General features: G+C 38.2%; 1 protein-coding gene across 1 annotated transcript in view; it reads right to left on the reverse strand.

The window, feature by feature from the left end:
- The window catches only part of LOC127621571 (mRNA-capping enzyme), a 195,351-nt gene that overhangs the window by 150,781 nt on the left and 20,682 nt on the right, over nucleotides 1–23,888 (reverse strand). Inside the window, exons 6-9 of the mRNA XM_052095228.1 lie at nucleotides 20,358–20,610; nucleotides 19,359–19,468; nucleotides 14,508–14,609; nucleotides 1,589–1,724 (exon numbers count right to left, since the gene is read on the reverse strand). Of these exons, the coding sequence (XP_051951188.1) occupies nucleotides 1,589–1,724; nucleotides 14,508–14,609; nucleotides 19,359–19,468; nucleotides 20,358–20,610 (601 nt within the window). The remainder of the gene's footprint in view (nucleotides 1–1,588; nucleotides 1,725–14,507; nucleotides 14,610–19,358; nucleotides 19,469–20,357; nucleotides 20,611–23,888) is intronic.

A 23,888-nucleotide genomic window follows, 5' to 3' on the forward strand; every position in this document is an offset into this window, starting at 1 on the left:
TATACTGAACATTTTAAATTTTGAAATATGTAAAACAAAGAAAAGAAACAAAACAAAAAAAAAAAATCTGATTCTGAACTATTTCTAGGTCAACAATCAAATAAGCACATTTGTGAAATTGATTTAGTTAACGTTGAGAAAAGATCAGATTTCCTTGCTTGAAGCACACAAGATTGTTTGTGCCATCTAGCTTAAAATAAATGGAACTTGCTTTGATATTTTTATTTTGTCATATAATGCATTGACGTTCAGATATTTTTAAGTGTTCAATATTTTTTGGGGGCCACTGTACACTGATGAGCCAAAATATTATGACAACGGACGGGTGAAGAGATTAGCACTGATCATTTCCTAATAAGGCAACATGTCAAGGTCTGCAGGAATGCAGGAGAAATTCTGCATAGTGGGCATAGTGGGCTAAAGCACATAACTGGTAATCAGAAGGTTGCTGGTTCGATCCCCACAGCCACCACCATTGTGTCCTTGAGCAAGGCACTTAACTCCAGGTTGCTCCGGGGCAATTGTCCCTGTAATAAGTGCACTGTAAGTCGCTTTGAATAAATGCCAAATGCATAAATGTAAAATGTAAATGTAGAAATGGGCAGGAGTAAAGACCTGAGTGACTTTGACAAGGGCCAAATTCTTATGGCCAGAAGACTGGGTCAGAGCATCTCTAAAATGGCAAGGCTTGCGGGGGTGCTAACGATCAGCAGTGGTGAGTACCCACCGACAGTGGTTCGAGAAGAGGCAAACCTCATCGTTTGATGTTTTAGCAGCACGTGGAGGACCAACAGCATATTAGGCAGGTGGTTCATAATGTTTTGGCTCATCGGTGAGTATATTTACTACATTTAACGTAACACTAAATATTACTCTTAGTATGTCTGCAGTACACACTCTCAGGTTTAAGCAATAAATGCTTTAAGAGCAAAATCCTCTTTAACTCTTTCCCCGCCAGCGTTTTTAAAAAAAGTTGCCAGCCACCGCCAGGGTTTTTGACGATTTTCGCTAAATTTTAATGGCCCGCAGAATATTTTCTTCCATGAATATATGAAGATGCTATATATCAAAATAAAGATTTGAGCCTCTGCTTTTAGACAAAAAAAAAAACCATTTTATTTTATCTTCATTTGTTCTTTTTTTATTGCCACTTGAACAGAGGTAGGTTTTGTCAAAAACAACATTTCGGACAAAAAGCTGAGAAAAAGGCATTTTTATCAAACAAGTGCTTTAGTATTAGTATGGTGTTCCACTTCACGTTTGAGACGATCGCAGTCTGTTTCTTTGATCAAAGAGTTGCGTACTCTTTCAAAACATGCGCGTGGGTCTTCCTTACCGTATACCACCTAAAACACGGATACCCGGAAAATTCTGTTTGGCGGGGAAGCATTTTTTCATAAAACCCGGAAAATTCCGTGTTTGGCGGGGAAAGAGTTAATGTTTCAAAAGATACATTAGATCAAAGGACCTCACATTTTTGACCAGTCTGATGAAAACGAAACCTGTGGGCATCCATTAAGCGTAGTGATAGAGCTAATCCACACTCTCTAACACCATTGCCAGGCTTTTATGGCGTGGAATAACTCACCCCATCCAATAACGTGTTGGAGAGGTGAACGCGCAGATCCTTCCGGAAAGGAAACTCCAGGTTTTCTATATGAAACACTGAGTTGTCTCTGTCAATCATGTAAACTTCATTTTTACCATCAATTAACATCATGTACCTGTAAAACACAAAAGGCAGAGTGATAATGACTGACCTCAGGCCTGTGTGCCTGTTTTTTTCATGTGTAAAATCAGGGCCCTGCTTTTACGGTATTTTTTGGTCAATTCAGTGCTTCATAACCCAGTGGCGTACATTTCATAACATAGTGTCGTACATTTCATAACATAGTGTCATACATTTCATAACACAGTGGCGTAAATTCGACTGTGTACTTCACTGTTTTCAACTATTATGATTTCTGTTTAAATACTTTCATTTTGAAGGCATGTTTGCCATTTTGATGTGGCTTTTGTGTGAAGTAAAATCCATGTAGATAATATAATTGGCTCATAACAATGTGAGGGGACTTCCTAGAGAGCTGCCTCCCTTTCTACTGTCTGCTTAGACAGATGCCTTCAAAGGCAACTTCCTAACCAAAATGGTACCTCATAAGTGGCCAATTTGAAATGCTCCTGGGCTCTTGCTCTGGATAAAAAATAAGCAAAAAACATCAGTGGTAAGGGGGTAGTATTCAGTGTGCAGCTAAATAGTTACAATTGTTAAAAACAGGGTTGGGAGGGTTACTTTTAAAAGGTATTCCACTACAGGTTACAGAATACATACTGTGAAATGTAATTTGTAACGGTTTACGTTAGATTATGCAACGCCAGAAATGTAATCTATCTACTTTCGATTACTTTATCAACACTGGCAGGTCTTTTTTTACTTGTTTGACTATAAATAAGTGAACAAATCTGCCAGTACAGTACAGTCACACAAACGCACTTTACAAGATACATTCTCTGAAAAAAGCCTAAGGGTGCTTTCACACTTGGTTCGATTGCTAGGACTGCACCCAGATTCGTTTCCTCCCCCTCCCTCTGCTGGTCTCGGTTCACATTATTATATATAATTTGGGTCCGATTACATCTGTTTACCACTGTATCTAGGTAACAACTGGAGAAGACATCACTGTGTTAAGTGAAGTATTAAAGTTTGTCTCTTTTGCTTTACCACCAAAACTTTGCATGCACAAGACAACACTTGTGTTCGTCTGCTGCAGATGCATTGAATGTGCAATGATGTGATGAATGTTAGCTGCTCTCTAAAGTGGTGCATTTGGACACAATTAGGTATGGGAAATGCATTATACCATAATAACTGTGACTGAGAGCCTGCAAAGACACATATCACAAGCAGATCACTTCCGTGATTTGGTCCGATTGCGTTCATATCAGCAGTGAACTGTACTGGGGTTTACATGAACTGTACCCCAGACCACTTTTTCAAGTAGACCCGGGTGCGGTTCGCATGTGCGCACCCGTGTTCGGACATCAGCGTTCATATTATCCAAATGAACTGAACTTTAACGTCATTCCACCCCGGGTGCGCACCAAAAGTGCTAGTGTGAAAGCACCCCAAATATCTAATGCACTGTTGCTACTCAAGTAAATCTATCTTGTTTTAAGGCTTTTTATGCATTTTTGTTGAAAAGAACAAAATAAAAAAAAAAACGAATGTGATGTTTGCAGTACATCTTTACCCTATTATTAAAGGTCTCACTAGAGAATTTTCTTTTCTTCTTGATTATAAAATATAATCATGCCTGGAAACATGTGCTTGTATGGGCTAGTAATAGCATTTTAGCTTAGCATAAAGCTAAATGTTCACATGACAATTTACACAAGGTCTAAACATTCTTAAAACAAGATACATTTCCTATTTTTTTCCTGAGAAATAAAAAAAAATAAAAATAATTAAGTTAAAATTAACAATAATGCCAATGGGGTAAGAAACAAAATATTCAAAAGGAAAACGAGTTTCTTTTTCTTGTACCATTGGCAAATATTTTGTGTTTTAAGCTTAATTAAAAGCAAACAAATTGTTTAGATTTCTTCGAGAAAAAAAATTCTGTTTGTTTTAAGGGTGTTTAGATATTTTTTATGGAAAATAAGACAAAAATACTCAGAAAGAAAAAAAAAATTATAGTGATGTAACGCATTATAAGAGAGTGTTTCACCACTTTACAAGCGCTCCTAAGATCACATCATTTATAGGGACAAAAGTTTTTCAGCTGATTAGACTAAATATTAAATTAAAGTCATCTCTTCAGAAATGGAATATACTTTTTGAATGTATCTGTATTCTGATTTCTCCCCAACCCTGGTTAAAACAACATTTGGTAACTAGATTAATACAATTTGTAGACAAACACTGAAGTTAGCTTGACAAAGCCTTGTGTGAAAATATTATAATAAAAAAACTTAAAAGCTTGGAGAGAGAGAGAGAGAGAGAGAGAGAGAGAGAGAGAGAGAGAGAGAGAGTGTGTCATGATAGACATGTTTATACGAACCAAATTTGGAGTAAAGTAGTATCAATTTGGCAACAGAAGTTAACTACAACATTTTCATTTTCTGAAAAAGAAGCAAAAAACAAAAGTAAAAAAAATTGTTAAAGCCGATTGGTTTGACAAAGATTGTTAAATATCAAGAAAAGAATTACGTTCATTATCAAATGAAATAAAACACAGAGACCCTGCAAACCAGCACACACAAACCACATCATCAAACCCTTAAAATGTACCCTACTAAGAAGGAAAAGAGTCCCTACTAAGAAGGAAAAGAGCTGAACACATGACAGAAAAGTTCAACAAGATTGAGGAGGCTGTCAAAGCAAATAATTTTTGGGATTTACAGAACAATTTAAATAGATACAAAAAGGCAAATGCACTCCCATCTGTAACCCAAACATCTGGATAGAACATTTCGGAGACCTCCATTCACAAAATGAACCAAACATCAGCCAAAAACATTTGAACTCCCAACTATGTAATCTGGAATGCACAATAAAGGATCAATAAACCATTATGACACCTCCATATATTTAAATTAACTGACTGAAAAAAAGAAATCCCTAAAAAATTAAAATATAAATCCTTGTGGCATGGATGGAATTAATAATGAGATGCTGAAGCATAGTAGCCAAAACTAAAATAAGCTATTCTTAAATTATTTAATCAATAATTAAAATCAGGACACTTTCCTGAGAAATTGGAAGGAAAATCACATCACCTCAATTTTCAAACAAGGGGACAAGTACAACCCAAATAACTAGAGGGGCATTATATTAAGCAGCAACCTCAGGAAACTATTCTGTTGTATTATAAATGACAGATTAGTGAATTTCATTCAAGAACACAAGACTTTAAATAAATGTCAAATTGGATTCATGCCCAAACAGAAAACAACTAAACATATCAACACACTCCACTCACTTGTACAGAAATGTGTTCAGCAAACAAAATATTTGGCTGCTTCTTTGACTTTAAAAAGGCCTTTGAATCTCTTTGACATAACAGACTCTTCCTAAAACTCATCCATATCATAAAAGACATGTACAAAAACAATAAATGGTGTGTAAAGATTAATGATAAAAGAACCAATTATTTCAATCAGAACAAGGGAGGTCAAAGCTGCATCCTCGGCACAACTCAATTTAATATTAATATAAATGAATTGGCCACAACCCTTCAAGTCATCTTGCCATGGACTGATCTTATATGACAAAGAAACCATATGCCTCCTTTACGCTGATGACCTCCTGCTGCTCTCACCTATGAAGAGGGACTACATGAAAGCCTCTCAATTTTAGAAAAATATAGCAATGATCGGGCCTTACCTTAGAAATCAAAAGTCATGCTTTTTTCAGAAAAAAATGTAATAAAATCATATTATGAATAAGAAAACAATCAGGGGAATATTCCCTTATCATGCCAACTGTTATAATTATTTGGGTCTTACAATCTCTGCTTCAGAACAATTTGATTTGGCATTAAAAGATCCATAGGGCATATTATAGTATAAGAAAATAATTATTTAAATTCAACCCCAGAAATTCACAGCAGAAAAGATATGCACTGATTAAATCACAATACATCCCAGATACTGATGAGCTCTATTGAATAACGATTATTATTTATGCAGTGTGGTTAATTTCCATCAGAAAAACTTAGATAAATAATTCTGATAATGAGAATAATTAGATTAAGTAATAAGTCAAGAGGTTTAGTGTGAGTGTGCTTGCGTTCAGTGGGCTTAATTTCTGAAAAACAACTAGAGCAATAAAACCATTCATGGAAACAATTGTTTTAAGAACTAATTAGCTACTCAGAAATTGGATCTGCTTGCATTTCATGCAGGAGGCTCACAGGCATTTGATGGCACAGTTCCACAAGTTTGAATAGGCGAATGAATGAGATTTAAGAGTGTGTGTAATAATATTTCCTAATTAAAAAACTTGAACTCCTAAAATACATGAATTGTTATTTTGCAATATATGTAGGAAATCATGACCTCACACCTTAAAATGAAGACTCATTCAGTAATATCAGTAACCTTATAAAAGCTGTTTTATTCTACATGGAGAGGGTCTGCCATGTTAGAATCACATGACCAGTCAAATACTACTCACATAATGTCAGTAACAGCCCTGTTATTGGACACTTTCACGATTGTGAATACTACATTGCTACAATGACATCTGAAACTGAAAACTATTGTTTTTAAGTGATGCTGCATCCAAGCGAGTGCACCTTTAAAGTACGGTCTGTTTCTCATGCCAAAAAAAATAAAAAACAAGTCATACAGGTTTGGATTGGCTTGAAAATCATATCACCATCCACATCCATTATAAGGACCTACTGAGCTGAGATATTTTTCTTCAAATGTGTTCTGCTGAAGAAAGGAAGTCATATACATCTGGGATGGAGTAAATGACAGAATTAAAATTTGTGGGTGAACTATCCCTTTGAGATTTACATTTATTCATTTGGCAGACGCTTTTATCCAAAGCGACTTACAAAAGAGGAAAACATAAGCGAATCATCTTAAGGAGACATTTGTATGAAAAGTGCCACAAAGTTTTACTAGCATCAGAATAACATTCAAAACAGATTTAAGTGCAACAAGATTTATTTTTTTTAGTGACTGGTTAAGTGCTCTTGGAAAAGATGTGTTTTTAGCCGTTTTTTGAAGACAGAGAGTGAGTCAGCTTCACGGATGGAGTTGGGAAGGTCATTCCACCAATGTGGTATTATGAAACTGAGAGTCAGGGAAAGTGTTTTGGTGCCTCTTTGTGTTGGTACAACAAGGCGACATTCCTTAGATGACCGCAGGCTTCTGGCAGGAGTGTAGATCTGCAGAGGTCTAATTGCACATGCAGGAAGGTCTGCAATGAGAGAGTTACAGTAGTCCAGTCTAGTTATGACAAGTGACTGAACATGCAGTTGTGTGGCATGTTCAGAGAGGAAAGGTCTTATTTTCCTGATATTGTAGAATGTAAATCTACATGATCTTGCAGTCTTTGAGATGTGGTCTGTGAAATTTAGCTTGTTATCGATGGTTACCCCTAGATTTCTGACCGTTTTGGAAGGCGATACTGTAGTTGAACCCAGCTGCATGGTGATGTTGTGTTCAACAGCAGGGTTGGCTGGAAAGACAAGGAGTTCGGTCTTGGCTGGGTTGAGTTGCAGGTGGTGTTCCTTCATCCAGGCCGAGATGTCTGCCAGACAGGCAGCAATTCGAGCAGTCACTGTGGTGTCGTTGGGCTGAAAAGACAAGTAGAGATGCGTGTCATCAGCGTAGCAGTGGCAAGAGAAACCATGTGACTGAATGATGGGTCCCAGTGATGTTGTGTATATGGAGAAGAGAAGTGGCCCAAGCACTGATCCCTGAGGTACCCCAGTAAGTAACCGATGTGGCTTGGATACCTCACCTCTCCAGGCTACCTTGAAGGACCTATCTCAGAGATAGGAGGTCAACCAGTCAAGCACAGTTCCTCTGATGCCCAGAGTAGAGAGGGTGGAGAGAAGGATCTGATGGTTGACTGTGTCAAAGGCTGCAGAAAGGTCCAGCAGAATCAGAACGGATGATTTGGATTCAGCTTTCGCCTGTCTCAGCGACTCTGTGACAGACAGCAGGGCAGTCTCGGTGGAGTGTCCACTTTTGAAGCCTGACTGATTGTCATCCAGCAGCTTGTTCTGTGAGAGATAGGCAGAGATCTGATTGAAAACTGCCCTTTCAAGTGTTTTTGAAAGTGATGAGAAAGACTGGTCTGTAGTGTTCTATCTTTTTGGGGTTAAGTACAGGTTTTTTCAGCAGTGGGGTTACTCGTGCCTGCTTAAATGTAGTGGGGAAAAGTGTCTGTAAGTAGAGATTTGTTAATTATGTTTGTAAGTGCAGGCAGGATGGACTGAGAGATGGCCTGGAGAAGGTGTGATGGATGGAATGGGGTCAAGGGAACAGGTGGTGGGGTGGTTGGAGAGGAGGAGTTTAGAAACCTCTGTGTCAGTCAGAGGAGAGAACATAGAGAAAGAATGGTTGCATACAGGAGCCAGGTGTAGTGAATGTATTGCTGATGGTTGTAACCTTATTTGTAAAAAAAGTGGCGAAGATATCTGCTGTCAGTGTTGTGTCAGGTGGTGGAGGGGGAGGACAGAGAAGTGTGTTGAATGTTCTAAATAAGCTACGAGTGTCTGTGGTGCTGTTGATCGTTGAGATAGTTCACAGTTGTTCATTCAACTGGGTTTGGACCAAACCATTCATCCACTGCTGTCCAGAGCATGCGAGTGGAGCAAATTGTCACTCCGCTCAAATATTCATTCATGTGCGATCGCTCAAGTCCAATGCTCAAATTCAAAAGTCATCGCTCCGCTCCTCATTCATGAGGGCTCATGAGCACGAGCGATGTTGAAGCACCATGAAATGAGAAAGAAATTGGGCATAATTTCTTTGTCAAAATATGTGTTTATTTTTTTTATGTAATTTTATCATGATGCAAATAAAAACAATGCCTTTATGTAGGCTTCTTATATAAAATAACCACGTCCAAACAGGGCAGAGACAACAAGGCTATTTGTTTTTGAGGACGTGGGGTAATGTAACAGCCTAATTAACAGTGTTTGTCATTTATTTTAATCCTGTGCAAATTGTTAATGTCAGTAATTTTTCCGGAATTTTTGCAGGCTACGCGTTCCAATGCCGGTAAAGATAATAGTGACTGTTACCTATCAGACACTCTGTACAAATAACCTGTTATTCTTATCCTGTGTGAATTGACATGTGGTAAAAAGCCATTGAATCTGCACTGTGTCAGGATATAGGCAAGGAGACAGAGGCAAGTGAATCCAAACACAGCTTTATTCAAGGTGGCAAGAGTGCTAGGTGAGTATTTAGTGAGTTCATGTGCAGATACGGTGAAGATCACTCGGTGCAGGACGGGCAGCAGGTAAGCACACTCTCTTCAGGAATGTAGATACCAAGTAGTCACAATTCATTGATACTAGTCTTCTCTCTTACCGATGCAGTCACTAGCAAGCAGGTTCGGAGGACTCACTGGAGGATTGGAATAATACAGGATCATTGGCAATAGGCAATTTGAACAGGATTCCTGGAGACAACAGAACGAGGACACAGAGGTTAGAGATTCGCAGGTTAGTATACGTTACGTCTAGTAACCAAGATACATCAGAGGCTCAGAAGACAACGGTGAAAGGTCTGTCCCTGTTGGAGGCTTGACGCTGAACTGGGGTTATGGTGAGTGTTTTATAGTGCTTGTTGATGAGGCTGCTGATGGTGAACAGGTGTGTGTGTGATTAGTAATCCGGAGAAAGTGATCGTTGTGTGGTGGATGGAATCAAGCTTGGTTGATCTCTGACATTACCCCCTCCTGCAGAGTCCGCGCCAGCGGATCTTGGACCCCGACGTCGTGGGGGTCTGCCTCGAGGTTGTGGTGCCGGTCTCCCAGGATGCCTATCATGAAACTCGGTGAGTAGATTGGGATCGAGGATATCATTACAAGGTACCCAGCATCTCTCTTCCTGTCCGTAACCCTCCCAATCCACCAGGTATTCGAGTCGACCACCCCGACGTTGGGAGTCTAATATCTCCTTTACCGTGTAGATGGGCTCGGTTTCAATGGATGGTATCGGGGGGTTGTCTTCAGGGACAGGATCTGCAGAGGGAACAGGTACAGGTAAATGATGGGGTTTTAGGAGGGAGACGTGAAACGTGGGGTGGATGCGGTACTGAGCAGGCAGGCGAAGTTGGTAGGTGACTGGGTTGACTTGTCTTTCGACAGGGAATGGACCAATGTATTTTGGGCTCAGCTTATGACAGGGTTGCTTTAGACGGATGTCTTGGGTAGAAAGCCATACCAGTTGGCCAGGTTGGTAATTAGGAGCCTGGCAGCGACGGGTATCTGCAAAGTGCTGCTGGCGATTTATAGCTTGCTGGAGATGATGGTGTGCCTGATTCCATACTCTTTCACTGTCTTGGAACCATGTGTTGACCGCGGGTACCTCTGACGGCTCACCAGACCAGGGGAATAGTGGTGGCTGGTAACCCAGAACACACTGAAATGGAGTTAGGTTAGTAGACGCCTGCCGGAGGGAGTTTTGGGCATACTCAAATTAAGTATCGTCTCCAGATGTTCTGGTTGGAATGGCAGAATGTACGAAGAAAACGGCTGACATCCTGGATCTTTCGTTCGGTTCGGCCATTTGACTGTGGGTGGTAGCCTGATGTTAAGCTTACTGTTACGTTCAGTAGAGCAAAGAATGCTCGCCACACTCTGGAGATGAACTGGGGCCCTCTGTCGGACACGATATCCTCTGGAATGCCGAAATTACGAAAGACATGCTCCATTAGTAATTCTGCAGTGTCAAAGGCTGTGGGCAGTTTCTTTAGGGGAATTAACTTGCAGGCCTTGGAGAATTGATCAATGGCCACAAGGATGCAGGTATAGCCGTCAGAGGCTGGAAGGTCTGTGACGTAATCTACCCCAATATGGGACCAGGGCCAATGTGGGATGGGCAGTGGTAGTAATTTCCCAGTAGGCAGATGACGTGGAACCTTAGTCATGGCGCAGAGAGTGCATCCCTGGATAAATGTCGTGATGTCTTGTTGCATGTTTGGCCACCAGTATTTGTGTTGGAGAATCGAGTAAGTCTTACTGATGCCTGGGTGACCTGTCCCAACAGACGAATGGGCGGAGGAGATGAGAGAAATGCGGAAGTCTTCGGGTTACTGATATTGTTAACGGGGTTGATACTGAAGGGTGGTTAAGAACTGAACTTACAAGTAGACGAGGAGGGCGTGATGGGCATGTGCGGAGGAAATGGCCTTCAATCCCACAATATAAGCATAATCTTAATTCTCGGCGGCGATTGCGCTCAGCTTGAGACAGTCGATGGGTTTCTACTTGCATCTTTTCCGACCTCGGTTCTGAGTAGAATTCCGGTGGAACCTGATGAAGTACGGGGGCTGTTTGTTGAATGTCTAGATAATAGTTCTGGGATCTTTGATGCACTCGGAGAGTCTGCTGCATAAATTTTCTAGAGTATCGTCGTAAATGGCAAGCTGGAGACGAAGCGTGGGGTTCAAACCTCTTCGAAAAACAGCAAGGAGAGCTTTTTCGTCCCACCCACTTGCTGATGCTAGAGTTCGGAATTCCAGAGAGTAATCAGAAACGGATCTTTTCCCCTGACGCAACCATAACAGCTGCTCACTGACAGATGAATCTCCTGCTGGACGCCCAAACACTTCCTTGAAATGAGTTATGAAACTCTGCAATGAGGATGTGACCGCAGTCCCTTGAAACCACAACGTCTCAGCCCACCTTAACGCTGATCCGGATAACTGCTGGATAATGAAGGAGATCTTTGATCTTTCTGTTGGATATAATTGAGGCTGTTGTTCAAGGGCGAGTGAGCATTGCAGCAAGAACCCGTTGCAATCTTCCGCCCGGCCTGAGAAGGGCGCTGGCCGGGATGCGGAGTTGGCGACATAAACCAGAGAGGAAGCGGGGTTTGCGGAAGCGCCGTCTTTGGGCTGTGCAGGATTCATAGCGGTGTTGGTCAAGCCTTCTGGATGAGTGTGTAATGATGTTGAAGAAGACTTATAATGCTTGTTTGAGCACAAGAGACAGGAGTGACTGAAGAGAGACCATTCACATCATTACAGCAGACAGTCTGTATTGTCTGTATGAGGCTGAGGTGCCATTAGATGACCTCAACCATCATTAGAAAGTGATCTATGAGCAGTACACTTCAATATCTCCAAAAAGGCCCTATGCAATTACACTGTATATCATATGAAAGTGTCTAGGGTATCTGCAAAGTTAAGCAAATTGAATTTAAAGCTGAACTGTGTAAATTCTGCACCAATAAATAGAATTGCAAAAAAAAAATACATTGTTTTTAAAACAGATTTCTATATACGCCCCCAGCTCACACCATTGGTCTAGTCAATTTTATTGTCTCTCTTGAGACAGGTCGCTCAAAACAGGAATTGTTTAAACCGCCACAGAGACAAACTCTGCGTCTGAAACCTCATACTGTCAGAATATGCACGGTATTTGATGAACGCACTTCTCGGATGGTAAAACGCTATGTTTTGAGTCTTTGATTCAACAACTTATTTAAAGATGCAGTTTCCCACAAATTAAAAAAATAACAACTACACTGGAGATAAAGGTTTTGACAAGGTTTTGGGCACAGGCAAAACTAAACTGTGCAGCACATCACCCAACTTCTGAGCTTCAGCTGGTGCACAGCCACCCTGATATTATCCTGTAGGATATCTTGATAAACTTGGGAATTCATTTTTCTCTCGATGATGGCATTGGTAAGTTACCATTGGGATGATGTCTTCATGTTGGTATGCAGTGCCCTTTTTACACAATATGAGGTGCTGCGTGTTCTTAAACAATTCAACCTTAGTTTTATCAGTCCACGGTGTTTCCCAGTAGCATTGCGGAGTGTCACGGTGGTTTTTGTCACACTTCAGGCACGCAGCAATGTTTTTGTTGGAAAGCAGCGGCTTCCTTCATGGTGTCCTGCCATGGACACTATGCCTCTTTAATGTTTTCCGTATAGTAGTTCCAAATTATAGTATTCCAGTGGCTCTAATTAGCTTTTGTTGATGTCATTAGCATTATGTGAATTATTAATGGGAGACTAGAATAATATTCAATCCAATTAAAATGTACCAACCTATCAATACCTATAAATAAACAACATTTCTCTACATACATGTTATACTAAAACATGTTATAGCATAGCAAAAGAGGATATGATTTTGCCTTTTGTAGACATACTATAATGTTCACTCAAACTCAAAGCTTCCTCCTCAGTCCAAATCAAATTTATTATTGTTAACTTGCAGTGACAAAAATATTTTCAATAACTTAAGTTAAAATAAAAACCAGAGTTTGCAAAAGAAAAGAAAAACTTAACTGAAACTATATATAAAACTTTTAAATTCAATAAAATTACACAGAAAATTACATTCAAATATTTATTTCTGATTTATAAAATAAATGTCCCAAATAAATTTAAGACTAATATATATATAATCAAATGTGTGTGTATTTTTTCATTATTTCTTTTTTAAAAGCTATTATATAGATAATAGTTTATAATAGTTATACATTCGATCTCCACAAAGCAAGTCCACAAGCAGCCTATCAGTTAGATACAGTGCGGTTACTGAATTGAGTCACTATTCAATAGAGGTCGACCGATATTGGTTTTGTAATGGCCTATGCCGATGTCCAGCGCGCATGGTGGCCAACAGGCCGATATATAGCAATGCTGATTTATCACACAATTTTATATAATAATAAATGACAATGTACATAAATTGGCTAAAAATGAATTCACTAATAATTTTATTTAGCATTATATTTACTTGCACAAATCTTTAACATTGTAAATATAAAAACTTTAAAAATTTGATTTGTGTGTTTTAGAAGGAAAATCGCAGTTTAGTCTTCCTATTTTAGTAATTGTTTGCACATAAAGAAATTGTAATACATTAGGAAGAAGGAAATAACAACAGTGTACACGGTAGTCCAGCAACCATGGACGTTATGTGCCTATTAGCAATTGCATTTTCTCACAAAAAGACAAGAGTGAAACTAATTTGTTTGTACATACAGTGCACAGTGAATATGACGTTTACTAATAGCGCACATGAAGTGCTTTTAATTTGAAGTTTCTCTATTGCACTTGTGCGAATCCAACGAGAGTAGCAATCTACTGACCTCTTCCAGTTTACCCGGATCACCTGCTTGGAGTGTCAAGGACTGACCATCACGCAACATTCGCTGAGTCAGAAGGACACCGTTTTGATCTAGGCTATTTTAAAATGTGCTTAAGAGGAATATATACAAGCACTCCACAGGAAGAAAATGGATTTGTGCAAGTTTCGTGATGTTTGTAAATTAAATCTGTTCAAACATGATATTTGCAGATGGCAAATGATAGCAGTTTTTATTGATATTTGCCTTTTTATTATTAGAAAAGACAGTTACAGGGAACTGTTGAGAAGAGAGAGAATGAAAACATTCAGAAAACATCATGAGCTCCTGAGCATCTGTTGTTGCTCTTATATGCGGGACCATTTAGATGAGAATTTGTTGCACACCGGTCTATTTATTTTGGTAACACAATGGCACTAACAACAAAACAAACTGTTATTAGTCATTAACATGTATCGGACAGCTCATTAATGTGCAAGCAGGTACCATCGCAGCTTGAGAAACTAATCGGCCAAACAAGTAAATTTAGCGTCCAAGGACGATTATTTAAAAATTGAGAATATCGTCCAATTACTCCGCCTCAGTGACCAATTTATTGGTCAATCACTGCTACTGACACTGCAAAAAGACATTATATATAAATGTATTACCAGTACTAGTATAAACGAACTACCAGTACTGTGACATCAGTTTTTGAACTCACCGTGTCCCGTCTGCCTTCCAGCTGACTTTATAAACCTTCTGCTCTAATAGACGAATGTTCCTGCGGTCCATCGACACGGGTTGAGCACCAGGAAACCCAGATCTGACAAACAAACACACACAAACAGCAATAATATAATTACGAGAAACAAATTACAAACTGGAACTTTAATTAATCTCTACTCATCTTTGACGAGAAATACAGGATCAGTTTTCAACAGTGTATGCCTAGCCTTTCACCTGTTACCAAACTTATTGTTAGAAAAAGATCAAACAAATATTTGTTGATTTAATTAAAGGGGAAAAAAAGTGCATAAATAACTACAAACCAACATTTGCAGCCAAACTAGCTAACCTCTATTAAGTGTAGATTATTTTATTCTCAGTCATGAAACTCTACATGGCACAAGCTGTTAGTCCTTTAAACAAGTATTCTGTTTAATTGGCTCGCACATTCCATGGTCCAAACTGATAGATCCTCGATATGCAATTTGTTAAGCCAATCAGCACGCAAGGTCCAAGCTGATAGGTCCTTTGACATGTAATCTTTCAACCAATTGACTTGCATACTTTATTTGTACAACATTGGAATTTACTTTGTTGTCTGCAGATAAGCCGGTTTCACTGCAGCACACTATGCAAGTTTTCTCTCTGAAACCCTCCTCCTTCCAAGCACCATCTGTTTAAATCTGCTTTGAGGGGAATTTATGTATGCTGTGCAGCAGCAGCAGCATGTCCTATATGCTCACAGCATCTAGTACTTGCTATGCAGTTTATCTAATCTGGCAAAAAAAAAAAAAAATACCAACTTGTAATTTCTATTAAAACTAATGCTGTCAGTCGATTAATTATTTTTAACCCGATTAATCGGAGATTAATAAAGTGCAGAGATTTGACTCCAAATGTACCTATTTTGCCATCAAAATGCATTTATTTATTTCTTAGGAAAAAAATAAAACCATATGTAACAATGCTTTCTTACCATTTTAAAAATGTTAGCCTTCCACAGTTTAAAGATACAAATGCACTTAAATAGCACCAATTTAAGTAACATTAAACGTTTCCCAAAGTATAACTAGGGGGTTGTATAATTGAAAGAACTAGTCCACATGTAGGTTGCATATTTATTGCAATGGACATTAAATCTCTTAAACGCTCATTCTCCAAAATATTCATCAGTCGGCAGACTGTGGCTACCGCTTTGTTACTGCAGTAATGAAGCCACGTTCATGATTCATGTCAGGGTGTCAGCACTGCTTTAAACTCAACATGAAAAACACTTGAAGACAAAAATGTCTCATTCTGCATTTTGGTGATAGTTAAGACTTGATGTGCTTCAGTGGTAATTAAACTGCGCCTTACTAAGGCTACAAAATAAATTATTTCATTGGCTGTTTTAACAACCGGAATCTCTTATTTTATTGCCGTTAATTTGTTGTTGCAAATAAATATAATTTTCAAACACTGCCTTATGTCTTATTTGAAATTGCTTATTGTCTCCCCACCTGCTGTTTTTATAATAATAATAATATTATATACAGGTGAAACTCGAAAAATTAGAATATCGTGCAAAAGTTCATTAATTTCAGTAATTCAACTTAAAAGGTGAAACTAATATATTATATAGACTCATTACAAGCAAAGTAAGATATTTCAAGCCTTTATTTGATATAATTTTGATGATTATTGCTTACAGCTTATGAAAACCCCAAATTCAGAATCTCAGAAAATTAGAATATTGTGAAAAGGTTCAGTATTGTAGGCTCAAAGTGTCACACTCTAATCAGCTAATTAATCCAAAACACCTGCAAAGGGTTCCTGAGCCTTTAAATGGTCTCTCAGTCTGGTTCAGTTGAATTCACAATCATGGGGAAGACTGCTGACCTGACAGTTGTGCAGAAAACCATCATTGACACCCTCCACAAGGAGGGAAAGCCTCAAAAGGTAATTGCAAAAGAAGTTGGATGTTCTCAAAGTGCTGTATCAAAGCACATTAATAGAAAGTTAAGTGGAAGGGAAAAGTGTGGAAGAAAAAGGTGCACAAGCAGCAGGGATGACCGTAGCCTGGAGAGGATTGTCAGGAAAAGGCCATTCAAATGTGTGGGGAGCTTCACAAGGAGTGGACTGAGGCTGGAGTTACTGCATCAAGAGCCACCACACACAGACGGGTCCTGGACATGGGCTTCAAATGTCAAATGTCTTACCTGGGCTAAAGAAAAAAAGAACTGGTCTGTTGCTCAGTGGTCCAAAGTCCTCTTTTCTGATGAGAGCAAATTTTGCATCTCATTTGGAAACCAAGGTCCCAGAGTCTGGAGGAAGAATGGAGAGGCACACAATTCAGATGCTTGAAGTCCAGTGTGAAGTTTCCACAGTCTGTGTTGGTTTGGGGAGCCATGTCATCGGCTGGTGTTGGTCCACTGTGCTTTATTAAGTCCAGAGTCGACGCAGCCATCTACCGGGACATTTTAGAGCACTTCATGCTTCCTTCAGCAGACAAGCTTTATGGAGATGCTGACTTCATTTTCCAGCAGCACTTGGCACCTGCCCACACTGCCAAAAATACCAAAACCTGGTTCAATGACCATGGTATTACTGTGCTTGATTGGCCAGCAAACTCGCCTGACCTGAACCCCATAGAGAATCTATGGGGCATTGCCAAGAGAAAGATGAGAGACATGAGACCAAACAATGCAGAAGAGCTGAAGGCCACTATTGAAGCATCTTGGTCTCAGCAGTGCCACAGGCTGATAGCATCCATGCCACGCCGCATTGAGGCAGTAATTAATGCAAAAGGGGCCCAAACCAAGTACTGAGTACATATGCATGATTATACTTTTCAGAGGGCCGAAATTTCTGTATTTAAAATCCTTTTTTTGATTGATTTCATGTAATATTCTAATTTTCTGAGATTCTGAATTTGGGGTTTTCATAAACTGTAAGCCATAATCATAAAAATTATATCAAATAAAGGCTTGAAATATCTTACTTTGCTTGTAATGAGTCTATATAATATATTAGTTACACCTTTTAAGTTGAATTACTGAAATTAATGAACTTTTGCAAGATATTCTAATTTTTCGAGTTTCACCTGTAGCTGTACTAAATAAATGCACGTATAAAAAAAAACAAAACATGAATAAACATTATTTATTTGGTGTGTGCATGAGAGGTCTAAATAATTTGGTTACATCAGGGTTTAGACAAGCATAAGAATGAACTCCGTTTTTGTATCTCTGCTTACAGCTGTCAACTTTATGTATGAGAATGAATGTAAATGGTGGAGGAAGAAACATAAAAGGGTTGTAGCGCTTGCCCGAGCGTTTGAACATGTACTATGTCTGTAATATGATTTGTCAATCAATCAGCGATTTATTATGAGTTCTTGTCTAAGGACCCATCAATGTACACCTACATAAGACAGATGCTTTGAGCATTTCACTTTGGTTGTGTCGCATCATAAACATACAATTTTTAGCCCACTGTGTCAAGTTAAATGTAGTTTAATACTTTGAAAAGCATGCCTTGAGATCCCAAAGTTTGGATTTGCACTCCATCAAGCTGTGTTTTGAATGAAAGAATGCATCCTTGTGTTGAGCTGTCAGCTGAAGGGATGGTTTGTTCTCTGTATAAGATGAATTTTGTCTATACCAGGGGTGTGTTGTTTCTGTTGACAGCAGCTTTGACATGCTCTGGTGCTTCTTCATAACATGGTAAAATGCTCCCATCTCCTCCTCGATCCACAAAATCATGGTGCCATGAGTGTATTTTAGATTTTTTAAGCACTTTTAATGGCCAAACAACATACTAGAAATTATGCAATTGAATTAAATCTTGAGCGTTTTTAACGTGGTCAGCGCACATTTACGGCGTGCACGAACTGAACCGATCTCAGAACAGAGCTGTTCAAAACTTCTGTGCATAATACATAATGAGAGCGTGAAAGTCAATCGAGCACAGAACTGCTGTAACAGTGCTGCATACAAAGCTTATCCTAATCTTATTGGCTTTTAGCCAACAGCGCTGTTGAATGAATGGAACTTTTATGGAAACTGGTCTCAGAACAGTTGAAAGACACCCGATTTTCATCCAACCTCCATATAGTCTCCGAATGCAGCATTTTCCTTCTTTCTGATGTGAGCCTCGTGTAATCTGAGCGGCGCACATACAAGGCTTGTTTTAATTGCAATGCTGTGATGCAAGTAATGATGTTCTTTTTCCCACATTATGTTTCATGAAGTAATAAGCGAAAATGATTGCCCCCAAGTAACATACATACATGTTTTTGTCGCATTTTCATTTAATGCCTCATGAAACAAACAGAATATGGGAAATGGCATGTCGTTATTACAGCAGATGATCCCAAATTAAAACCAGACCCAACAAAATGTAAAAAGGTGCAGAGATGTTAAAATAATTCACACAGAGTAACATGAGCTTGGCTTTCATTCACACAGACACGTTGTGTGTTCGCACGTGCACTGTTGCTTACGGCTGTCCGGGTCTCTGCCTGAAGGAAAGAAGCCACAGGAAGTCAGAGATTCTCTACCGCAAGCAAATAAACCGCAACAAAATATCGGTGGTAATTCCATTACCAGTGTGATAATATTTTGATTTTTCTGGTTATCGGCCAATAATATATCTGCCGCCAATATATCGTGCATCGCTACTTTCCATGACGAGTTTTAATTCCTGCTTTGTGCCCTATAATGCCATGAAGAATCCTCAGCATGTGATTATGATTTACAGGCCTCACAGTTTAAAACCAAGTTTTCTATTTCAAACATTAGTCACACAGGCTGGAAGGCATCCACAGGCAATAAAACACACTTATCCCTCCCACACACGCACTCACCTTTCCCACTCAGAAAACTCCTGGCATTTCCGTTGGATCTTGCCAAGTTTGGGTTGTGACATGACTTGTGCGACTCCTTTGACGGACACCCCCTCCAGGAACACAGCCCCCTGAGACACAACATAAATAAACAACACTTCAGTTTCATCTCCCCTACCTGCACACTAACTGCACAGATCATGACTAACATTTACAATGGAAAGGAACATGATGCACGGAATACTAAAAGCAATGTTCCTGGTATTAAACAATCTATTGCACGTGCACAGCATTTGTGCCATGCGTTCAATTACCACAGAAAATGTTTAACTTGATCCCCCAGTTCGAATAAAATCACTGAAAAATGCATTTACAGTAATACACTTCTAATGGAAGTCTATGGGGCAAGTGTTCAGCACCACGAATGAACATTTTAAACATCCAATTCACACTGTTTCACGTGTTAGCATGAGTCTAGTGTGATAGACTTCTATTGTAAGGGCTTTACTGTAAAAACAAGTCAGATTTGTTTGATGTAAAAACCTGTGACACTATATAGGACAAGCGGCTTAAGCAGATGGATGGATGGATGTATGGATCAACATTGAAGCAGCGCTTTGATGCAGCAATTTTTAGATGAATGATTACAGAGATAAGGCAGAGGGGAAGATTTTCAGTGAATAGCGAATAATATTTGGGTCTGCTGATCACACAAAGCTTTCATGTGACTTCAGAAAGCTTGGTATATACTTTAGCATTTATACTTTTATGGTTCTTTTTGTCCTTTTTTGGAGCTTGACAGATGTGGTCACTATGATCCACAGAAAAATAACAGAATACAGGTTTGAAAAACATTTGTACTTGGTGAAAAAAATTTCATTTCTTAGATTAACCAATACTTAAGTTGAATTTAACCTGGGATTTTCCATTATGAGTATGAATAAATGAATTCAAAACAATCAAATTATAATTAGCACAAGCTCCAAGTGATGAAACGTTAATACAAGTCTGAATACTCGCCAGTTTCAGTCGTTCCTTCTTTTTTTTGCCATGAGTGGAGTGCGAGGAGCCGGGCTCAGATGCCTGAGTGATGGCATTCCCATCATCATCCACACCTTCATCCTCCTCTTCATCAAAGCACCACTCAGGGAGGGCAGGTGCTGGTGGGGTGTCCTCTACATCACCATAGCGACGGAAGAGCTCCTTCAGATAGTCTCCTTTATAGATACCTGGTGCCCGAGCCTGAGCAAACGCTGCCACCGCGGCTTCAATACTAACATGACAAAATACACAACCACTTATCACTGCAATATCTGTGTTTCAGAATAGACTACATTCATCACCAACAAGAAACAGCAGAGCAATTGATGTGATTATTTGCAATTGCAAACCAACAATAGGTTTCTAGTAAACTTGGAGTGTAAAAATCTTGACCCAAGTTGCTTAAAAGTCATTGCAAAAATGGCTCAGAAAAGTTCAGTTTAAATGGTGAAAAAGCTATGTTATTAAATATAGCATCAAATTAAATGGTGAATAAGCTATGTTATTAAATATAGCATCAAAAATATACACTTCCCTTTATATTTTCATATAAATTTAAACCTAAAATGTAAATGTTTTTGTTATTTGTCAAGCCATCAACAGCTTGAGTTCACTGTCAATTTTACCTCAATAAATGTACATTTCACGTTAATTCTACGTAATTTTTTTAGCCAAAATATCAGAAAAAAGAAAGTATCATCTTCTCGTTATTTTGATTATTTATAATAATGCAATAAAAATAATTTTTTTTGTCATTTGTCAACAAAAAAAAAATCAAGATTACTTAACCATACAAAAAATAAGCTCTGAATGCATGGAAGATCAATAGTAAAATGCAGCAAAATTTAGTGCAATAAATGTCGACTCAAATCTCAAATTTGTTTGAAGACATTTCTTCAAATGGTTAATAACTGTATTTGCAGATTCACTCAGTAACAATAAAGTAAACAGTCTACTGAATAAATATTACTAATGCATTAGATTATAAAGATAACCTGCCTTAATCTTATTGTATGATGCATCAAACTATGCCAGCTAAGAAACTTATACAAAAAGTATTTCTAATGGCAGTATGTCTTCATTTACTTGGAAAACAAAACATGGAAAATACCCCAGCCATTGCATGTATAAGCTATTTTCCACCACTTACATGCACCATTAAAATTGAATTTATCATATAAAACTAACAAAAATTGAAATGTATTAACTCTTTAAGACGGGCCCACTAGAAACAATTGTCAAAATATTGATAACTACAGTCTTGACCAACACAAAATAGGTATTTTTTGAAAGCTTAGAAGCTCTACTTTCCAATGCAAGCAGGCATTATGAACAAACCTGACCAAGTGCTTTGAAATTTGCAGACAAATAAGATGCAATATGTTTTCATAAATTATAAAAACAATTAATTGCACTGTACATATTGCAATCAGTAAAAACATCAAACTGATAATCAAATAGCATGTGTCATGTTTTTGGAAAGCTCTCAAAGAGCTGAATACAACAAGCATATTTGTTTTACTCACAGATACAAATATATTGAGTAATAGTCAAGTTGGTCTTTGACAATTATGCTGGTGTTGTGTTTTCTTATTACTTAATGAAAAATAAACTGAACATAAAATATCACATACCGTTACTAAAATCATGTCTGTATGCTATGTATGGAGAGGCTTTTGGACACTATGATAAATAATTTTTAATACGTTATGGCATTTGGTTGCTTTGTCATATTAACTCAGATACTGATGACATGATTATGGTTTTTGGATCCACCTTATTTACACCCAGTGATATATAATGTTAAATTAGAAAAAGAAAAAAGTACATTTCTGGCTCAATTATTACATTTTATTAAGTGATTTTTCAGCAGTTTATTGAGTGTCTCAGAATGTATTATAATCTACATAATTAAAAAAAAATTTAAACCTTCTTTACAATAATGCCAAACACTTAACCATCATTGTTTTTTGTTGAGTTATAGGCCTTTAATTTTGGGTATGCCACTGAAACAGGAAATCTTTAAAAACACCTTCAGAGCTTAAAGGGTTAATGTTACCAAGAACTGCATAGATCCAACAATATGCTAAATAAGTAAATCAAAATTTAAATATGTAAAACAACAGGAGAAGGCAGTTAAATGGACACTTTGCACAGTGAAATAATCGACTACATAATGTTGATAATTTTTGTATAAATTGTGCAGTCCTATTATCAGCTTCCAATATGGATAAAAGCCAATCAATTAAAATAAACGAGACATGAGTATAAGTTTTAGTAATTTTTCCAGCAAAAAAGTAAGTATCAAGGGTGAAAATAAGAGAGTGTTACATTGAACGGACTTGTTACAAATAACATGAACAAGGTTCAAATGTACAGATTTCATCTAAGTGACACTCTACTGGTGGTTTGTGACCCTAAACTGGTTTGCAGGTCTGATCACAGAGAGCAGGAAAAACAATGCTGAAAGCAAATGATAAAATCTACATCATTATATCATTTTGCATAGTTAGGACAAATAATATATATTTTTTTATTTTTTTTATTAAAAGGTAGTAGAAAATTCAGACCCAATTTACATTAGGTGTCTTTAACTACTATGTATATAAGCCTTTGATGCAATGTACTTATTAAGTTCATACATGTTTTTGCATTGTACTTACATTTAAAGAAGCTGCACTTAATAACATCTGTAGTTACACTGTTAACCTTACCCTTTAACCTAATCCTACCCTTACCCTAAATCCTAGGTCTACTCCTAACTGTACCTCAAACTCAGTAGCAGCAAATGTGAACCTTGTAAGAATGTTGCAGAACAACACGTATTTACACAATAAGTACATTGTATTGTATGTACTTTAATGTTAGTATATAATAGTTAAAGACACCTAATATAAAGTGGGACCAAAAACTTTACCATTTACTTTTGATGCCAAAGGCCATATATCCAATCTCCCAAACTCTACAGTAATTTGGCACAAATTTATCTACCACTTGGCAGAATTTAGTTAATTAGACATATGTAAACATGGAGAGGTTGTGTGTGTGTGATTTCCTCATCCATGAAACCCAGACTATATTAAATTACAAGTTCACCTGCAGTGGGGATAAACATTGAAAAGTGAATTACAGTTGAAGTAAGAAGTTTAAATTCAGTTTTTACACAATTCCTGACATTTAATCGTAGAAAATATTCCCTGTCTTAACTCAGTTAGGATCACTACTTTATTTTAAGAATGTAAAATGTCCATGCTGAGTGACTCCAATCAGGCTTCCTAAGCAACCAAATAGTCCGGATGCTAGGGTAGGTAGAGTCAAGTTGGGTTAACCTCCACATGGTTGCTATAATGTGGTAATCACACTCGGTGGGGCGCGTGGTGAGCTGTGCCTAAATGCCCCAGAAAATAGCGTGAGCCTCCACAAGCACCAAGTCTCAGCTGTAACATGCTCAACAAGTCTCAGACGTGGAGGCAACTGAGATTCGTCCTCCGTCACCTAGATTGAGGTGAG

This window comes from Xyrauchen texanus, chromosome 28 (assembly GCF_025860055.1).
Source record: "Xyrauchen texanus isolate HMW12.3.18 chromosome 28, RBS_HiC_50CHRs, whole genome shotgun sequence".
Lineage (NCBI taxonomy): Eukaryota > Metazoa > Chordata > Actinopteri > Cypriniformes > Catostomidae > Xyrauchen > Xyrauchen texanus.